The 8,113-nt window shown below is 50.4% G+C and overlaps 1 protein-coding gene across 1 annotated transcript in view; it reads right to left on the bottom strand.

Annotated features, from left to right (window-relative positions):
- The window catches only part of TRAM2 (translocation associated membrane protein 2), a 79,218-nt gene extending 71,113 nt beyond the window's left edge, over window positions 1-8,105 (bottom strand). The window contains exon 1 of the mRNA XM_015565307.1: window positions 7,996-8,105. Coding sequence (XP_015420793.1) covers window positions 7,996-8,004 — 9 coding nt within the window. The 5' untranslated portion in view covers window positions 8,005-8,105. The remainder of the gene's footprint in view (window positions 1-7,995) is intronic.
- Window positions 8,106-8,113: the final 8 nt, after the last annotated feature.

Below are 8,113 nucleotides of genomic sequence, written 5' to 3'. Positions count from 1 at the left end.
ACCAGGCATTGTGAGGCAGGCCTGTGTGATTTCCTGCAGGACTCCAGGAATTGCTGGAGGGAAGGCCTGTTTATCCAAGGAATGCTCCTCCAGGTCAGGAGCTCCCAGACTGTGCTTAACCTTCCGGAAAAGAAGCTGATAAGACACCCCTGGCATCTCTAAACCCGGAGCCACATTCTACATTCTCACTGACTCTCAAGGCTGTCTTTATGGGCACACAAATCAGACTACAAACACTCGTTAACTAACTAACATGGTCCTAGGCCAGTGATGGCGAACCTTTTGAGCTCGGCGTGTCAGCATTTTGAAAAACCCTAACTTAACTCTGGTGCCGTGTCACATATAGAAAATTTTTGATATTTGCAACCACATAGTAAAACAAAGACTTCTATTTTTGATATTTATTTTATATATTTCAATGCCATTTAACAAAGAAAAATCAACCAAAAAAATGAGTTCGCGTGTCACCTCTGACACACGTGTCATAGGTTCGCCATCACTGTCCTAGGCCTTCCTCAAAGCAAGCAGGGAGGTCAACAGAGGAAGGAAGGGAAGTTTGTAAAACTTGAGATCTCTACCCTTTATCCTGAGGTAGGCACACCCTTCTCCCTCCCCAAAAGCCACATAAGTCTTCCAAAGGGTGGTGAGTCACTAAAAAGTCTCTTTTTAAAAGTCTCTATAAAAAGAGAGGATCTACACATTTATAATAAACATGAAGGAACAAACTGATTAAACTAATAATAATCTGCCCTTGCAAAATTCAGGAGCTTTATTAAGAAACTCTCTCCCTACTTCAAAGGCAGGGCAATTAGGCTCAGAGGAGTCTGTCCTTCTCACCCCACGTGTGATCATCACCTCCACCAACCCAAAAGGAACATTACAGATCATGTTGGAGTTTGATGGCAAAAATCTTAACACATGAAAAAGTTCTCTGAACTTCAACCAAGTTTGAAGCAATGAAGGCCTCCTCAATACTAGAAATTGCACCTGTGTGCAGGAACACACACACACACACACACACACACTGACTTTGCTCAGTCCACTTACTCACAAAGCTATAAAGTACAAGAATAGCAGCTGTGCTTCACAAAACTTCTAGGAGTGACCACCACTCTTGTCCTCTGACTACTGACAACCCCACACTCAGGTGTTAGGTCTCAAGTCTATAAACCACCCCCTTTCCACCAATAGCAATAGCTTGAGGTGAAGGCCCGACGGTCTGTAAGTCTGTAAGCTGCACCTGCCACTTACATCAAGACCTGACTCCCATCCACAAATAGTTTATTAGCTTTAAGCTACCACACTGTGACCTCTTCGAGTACTAGGACCCCATCTTATTCATCTGCATTCCCAGAGATCAACACAGGCACACAGCAGGCAATCAGTAAACAGCAGGCAAATAAATGAACGCAGCACACTGAAGGAAGATAATTCATTTTCGAGGCTTCTACACTTACACTGGCATTTAAAGATAGAGGCTAGAATTCCAGTGGGAAGGTGTGTAGAAAATGCACTGAAGATGTGGGTTCAAGTCCCAAGTTTGCAAAAAATTCACTCTACTGTCCTGGGCAAATCTCTCAACCTGGGGAGGGAGGAGGAGGTCTTATTTTTCTCTTCTAGGTTTCCCTTAAACATGTAAAACTGGGAGGACAATATTGTGCTTTTGCGCTATCCACAATAGTACCTTGATGATAAGGGCAGTGAAAATAAAACAGCCAGAGGCAGCCATTCCCACACAGATGTTGACTAATAACAGGGTAACTTTAACAGTTGGTAAAGCCTCTGCCCATTTGCCTATGTTCACATGTGATACACACATTTGGGTCATTCTCTGTAGTCTCTTCCAGGGAGATGCAGATTTCAATGACTGTTCCAGGCAGAAAAGCCTCCAAGTGGAACAATGACCCGCAGACATTACTTCCAGGTAATAAACAGTATCCACTCAGACAAAGAAAAATAAAGCAGCCTGTGGCTACATTCCGTAGACGCCCCATTCGGGGAAGCACCAGGGCTGAGCTGTAAATGTGAGCCAGACGTAGCTGAATTCTTATTTTGGCTCCGACTCTAACTCAGAGCGGATGGTCCTTAGCCAAGTCTCTCCTCTAGAAGCCAGGCTCTGGATGGGTATGACAACCCCCATAAACCATCCAGATTACAGGGTGAAGGTAGTAAAGCATTTCGCAGATGTGAAGCGTTGCCAACCCCGTAAGACGAACGAGCGAAGCTGTCAAGAGGCAACGTGGCTTGGGTGGGGAGCCACGGAACGGCGCCTCACCTCACCCTGGGCTCCCACAGACGCTCCGGGGCGCTGGAGGGGGCTTTAGAGGAGGCTCTAGAGGACTCAGAGCCCCCCACTCACAATCTGCTACATTTCTTCTGCTCAAAAGCAAAGGAAGCTGTGAACCTCCATTCCCCAGAAAAGCCTCTTGCAAAGCTCTTTAAGCCACACAGTTAACTCACAACATTAACCAGCTGTGACTAAGGGAGGTTTGGTTCTCTTCTGTAGGGGAACATCTGAGACAGCAGAGGTAAATCAAGGCAAAGCACTAGGCTGCATAAAAGATAAGGGTCTGCTGGTGAAATAAGAGGCTGTGTCCGGAGCCACGCTAGTAGTTTTAGCGTTTTCTTTTCCTTTCTTTAACCATTAGGTACCAATGGATACCAGATACACAGCGCTGGATAAAAAGGCTGAGAGATAACATCAGGAAAGTTTCCCACCAAAGCCTGCTAATAGTGCGCGCACTGATTAGAAAGCACTTCTGTAGTTTGGAAACTCTAATCCGGTCTTATCAACCCTCTGGCTTCGTCATTTATCAGGGTGGGAACGGGAGGTACATCGGCTATGCCACAGAGTGATTTCTGGGGCCCCTGCCCACGACGAAGCAGATCAGAAAGGAGCGCATGCCTGCCAGAGCGAAGTTTTCACCATAGCAACACACGCTCCTCTGCAAACAGTCAGGACTGAGGCGCTCTGTTGCGACCCGTCTGGACAGTGCCCCCGAGGAACGAGCATGGAGGGTTCAGACAACAGAGGGAGCGAGAGAAAAGTGGCCCTTGTTCAGCTTGTGAGGCAGCCTCCTCATGGTTTTCCTTCCTCCACACAGCTGACAGTGGCCACGCCAAGGCCCTCCAGCATCCACAGCCGGGGTTCAAATAAGATGGCAGAGGAAACAGATGTGGAGCAACCACGCCACAGGCTCCCTGGGAAAGAGGGACCCAGCGAATAACTGCACCCTTCGGAGGCAGAAGGCTAGCACTGGGCAACTGAGGGGAAAGGCCTCATGGCAAAGCAGGTCACATATAAAGTGAAATACGGCCGGGATTCCCCACCAGCGGGTCTGGTGGTAGGCGGTGTACACACAGACCCAACAACGAAGCCAGCAACCATCACCATGGTTGTCGAGACCTCCGATTGAGTGTCTGTGTGCCGGCAGCCCCCGGCCACAGCCCCCTCCCCACTGACAGGTGTCAGTCTTCATCCTGCAGTCCGGGTCAAAAAACCACTAACTGATTAACACCACCTTCCTGCAGAGCACACTGTACCAAGGGGAGAACTAGGGGTAACCCGATGTGCCCTACATCCCACAGGACGGGGCGACTGACGCTTGAGGGCTGACCGGGAGAGAATCTAGTCCCAGAGTTCTGCTCTGCTGCTCAGATCACTGAGTGACGCATGCAGAAGTCTAACACAGAACAAGGGCACCCAAGAGAATCCGCGACCCTTCCCGTTTCCCCTGACTAATTTCTCCAGAACATGACTAATGGCCTAAGTCAGAGGTTGGCGGGGAAGATGCATAAAGCCAGGAATTGCCAACGCTGGCAAAGGACCATCTTCAAAAGTGCATTAGAAGTTAGTCAAAGAAAGACAGCATATGTCCACAGATGCCCGTATTAACACAACATACGCGGGACTATTTTAACACACACATTAAGAGAACGGACCAGCAGCCTCACTCCGGGTTATGAAGCCCAGAGGCATGTCTGGGAGGATGTGTACAGAACCCACGTGCTAACAAAGACACTCAATCGGCGTGACGCAATGGGCTCCCACTGTACACGCTGCAAACACACCATCCTACAAGGCGGTCTGGTGCAGGGAAGAAGGTAGTTCCTGGAGGAAGGTAGCTCCACCACACCTGGCTCCGAAACAAAAACCGAACGCCAGCCACTACCCAAAAATTCCTCTCAGTCCCAAACCCTGAAGTCATCACAGACCAAACAAATGAGGGGCCCAGAATTTTAGAAACATTTCCTTGCTGCAGGGCCAGCAGAGCCTGCAAATGAGCTTTAAAATAAACAAACAATGTGTGGGTCTCGCAAGGATGTTTTAGAGATAATGTGTTAGTGGCTTTCTCTCTGCTCCATGCACCGCCTCATTCTCCATTCTCTGATGAGAGTTTTTGTGGGCTCAAACCCCAGTGTGGGGCATGCAGGAGACAGGAGGCAGCCGATCAATGATTCTCTCTCATCCTTGATGTTTCTATCTCTCCCTCTCCCTTCCACTCTGAAATTAATAAAAATATATTAAAAATTCTTTCCCTGCCTGCTTCAGTTTGAAACGTGGCACTCAAAGGGACACTGGAAAGCGAAGGGAGAGGGGGTGGCGGGAGGAGACTGCTTTTAAATCTGATACACACCCCACTGGCCGCCCACACCACGAAGGACTGTCAGGCCTGACTGCCCCTAGGACAGGACTGCAGGGCTGAACTGTGGAGTGGAAAACTCTCCTTGCACCACCTCTCGGGAAAGCAGAGTTAAGAAAGAGAAAGCTGGAAGAGAAGGAAAGGAAAAATAAAGCTCCACATTCCTGACATTTTTTAGCCAAGTGCTGTGGCTGCACAGAACAGCTCTATTCCAAACAGCCTGCAGGACAGAAAGAAAACCTGAATTCTGGGGAAAGAGCCTACGCTTGGCCTTGGAAATGGGAGGAATCTTAGGACGGCTCAAAACTACACCAACGGAGGAGGGAAAGTCACCCTTTCATATGTGTTCCCAAAAGGAAGTGATGCCACGGGAAGGAATTTGGAGTCATCATCTCCCAAGGGACAAAACTGAAGTCCTGGGGTCCCTCGGGAGAAACGAAAGCTCCTCTGAATGATGGCGCGCTAACTAGTGAGCTGGGGACGGAAGGGGCAAGGCAGGAATGACATGGAGACCAGTTAGGACACATGGGCTGGGCTGCCCGGGGTGGGAGAAGGGCCCAGCTCACTGGCAGAGACTGGACAGGGGACTGACTCTTTGTGGGAAGAATTATAAATGAGTTTTCTTGACTCGGCTTCTGAATGAAGGAATCCTAGCCGTGCTCAAGTTAGAAACCCAAGAGCCCACTATCTTCTCCTCTCTCCTCATCTCCCCTTCTCTTTCCACCTCCTGCTGTCCTCACTTCTAGGAAGAAGTGTGATGTGCTGGAGTTACCTCCCCCATATGAATCCCTACATACACACACACACACACACACACACACACACACACACCTCCAGGGAGAACCCAGAAGACCCCAACTGTCCTCTAGTAAGTCCTGTGCTGGGTTATGAGGTGCCACCCTGGTTGCCGTCCACATGTGAAGATGCCCACAGGTGTTTCTCTGAGGTCCCTAAAAGTAACTGAGCTGTTTCTGCTCTCACCTGGGCAGGAGAGCAGAGTTGCGAAAATCTGAGGTCCCTCAAAATACCTGTCCCAGTGGAGTCAGTGAGGGGGAGGAGGGAAGTGTTCTTGTAGGTTGGTTTTTTTTCTCTCTCTCTCTTCTGTCAAGTACTGGGAGTGAGGGCTCTTAGCACTTTTCAACTCCCACAGAGTGCCAGGTTAATCTGTAGGACTTTCCGAGACTAGAGGCAGGGACGGCAGGAGGTACCAAGCTCAAACACTGAGCAGCTCTTTCTGAGCAGCGATAAAGCAGGTAGAGCCATGGACCTTAACCAGGGCCAGAAGCACAGCCAAGAGGCTATGCAGGAGCCTTCGCTGGCTGCAGAGCGTGCTGCTATGAGGTCTACAGCTGTCACGTGTGTCTTTCCAGCCACACCCTCCCAGACTGGTGACATGGCACTGGGAGGCCTCTTAGAACGGAGGACAGCAAATGGATACAAACAGGACAGAGGGTATTGGCCCGACAGAACAAATTCTCTTATTTCGTTAAGCTATTATTATGAAAAATAACAGGGCTTCAGGGAGCAAGCAACTTGGTTTTCATATTTGAAGAATCTGTTATGGCTTTTGTTGCTTACATGATCTCAGTTAGACTTTACAATAACCCCATGAAGAAGAGGCTTGACTAATCCTTTAATGATGGGGAAACTGAGGCTGCACTTAGTTTAGTCAGACTAGTGACAAAGCAGGGACTGGGACCTAGGGACGACCCTAGTACAGTGGTCGGCAAACTCATTAGTCAACAGAGCCAAATATCAATAGTACAACCGATTGAAACTTCTTTTGAGAGCCAAATTTTTTAAACTTAAACTATATAGGTAGGTACATTGTTATTAACTTAATTAGGGTACTCCTAAGCTGGCCTTGGCTAAAAACGTCCTCAATCTGATTGAGGTACGTTCACTGAGGTCGACCCCTTCCAACTCTCCCATCCACACTCGTCTTGTATACTTGTTTCGTATACAGCCCTTTCCAATACACCATGAGACCTGGGGAGGGGGGGTGGGTTGAAGTCAAGGAGTACTACCAAAAGCTGGTGTGCCCATCCTAGCCTCAGGTTTATTTCCTACAGACCCTCCAAGGGCACACTCACACATCTAACCTGACTCAGCCACCACAAAAATGTCCCCAGCATGAGGGCAGCCTCACCAGCCAATTAGGACCCTTGTCATCTCAGAGTGGAGAGGATGGGCAGGAGACAGAGAGGCAGAGGGGGGTTGGGGATGAGCCCGTTAGGAATCCTCCGTCTCCAAGGCAGTTTACAAATGGTCACAGCTTCCTAACCCATTCCTGAGAATGCAGATAAGCAACCCTACCCAGAAAGGAGGACAAGGCCCTGCCTCCTTGGAGACCACAGTGAGAGTGAGGGGAGTGTCGCTAGATAGTGACAAGATATATCACGCCCTATTATGCTCACTTTCCTCCAGTTATTCTCACTTTTGAATACCACATTTTTCTCATTCTCTCTTAGGTCTTTCCCATCAGACCCCCTGGATCTGACCCCTCCCAGCTTAGTACAAGCCCCTGCTCTGCGAGGCTTACACCAGCACATTGCTGGGGGTGGGGGTGGGAGTAGGGGGTGGGGGTGAGAGTTGTAGGGCCCCATCCCCCCCCCCCACCCCCCCATAGCATTGAGAGAATCATCTTGCCCCTAAAAGCACAGGGTGTCCCATCCCTCTCCCTGGCCCTGTAATAGGGAGAAGCTCTCGGTCCACCACAGATGGAGCTGCAGGAATAATCCAGAGTGATTGTGGGTCTATGAAAACTGGCCTTTTAGGAAAGGGCAGAAAAGGGGGGGGGGTAGGGGGCGGGCAGGAGGACAGCAGATGGGCACTGCTGGGATGGGCCACGGCCACACGTGAAGAGGCAAAAAACCCAGAAAACCAGGTGGGAGGTGGAAAGGGTCGGGGTCCCTCCCACTGGAAAAGCCCAGAAGAGCTGGCAGCCACGGCTTGGGAGAAGGAGTTAGTTGTGCAATGACTCCGGGTCTGGGAGTCTCCGGGCTTGGCTCCCGGACACCAGAAAGGAAACCCCACTGTTTGGGCCAGGGTGGCAGCACTGCGGTTGGTTCGAGGCCAGGCTTGGGATTCAGGGCTGCAGAGCGAGCTGCAGGATAAGGTGGGTGCCCGAGGGGGTCGGCAAAGTAAGGCACGGCTGGCAAGGCTCAGAGCTAGGGGGTGCAGGGGGGAGGTCTGGGCTGACTCAGAGACCAAGGGGGGTACAGTGTACAAAGCCGGGGTGCAGATACCGTCCTGGCAGCCCCGCGCCTCGGCTCTGACGAGGACCCCGGGGACCTGCGGGGCTCCGCGGGCGGCGCACGAGAAAGGGCACCCCCTCCCCAGTCTCGCTCACCTCGAACATAAGCCCTATGAGGACGCAGAGGACCAGGCAGAAGCCAATGTCTGCATGGTTGTGGGTGACGAACTCCTAGCTGAAGAGAGGGTAACTTTTTGTCCTCCTGCCTGGCTCC

Source organism: Myotis davidii, unplaced genomic scaffold (assembly GCF_000327345.1).
Source record: "Myotis davidii unplaced genomic scaffold, ASM32734v1 scaffold240, whole genome shotgun sequence".
NCBI classification, from domain to species: Eukaryota; Metazoa; Chordata; class Mammalia; order Chiroptera; family Vespertilionidae; genus Myotis; species Myotis davidii.
Note: the sequence above shows the minus strand (reverse complement) of the source record. Positions and strands in the feature narration are given on the sequence as shown.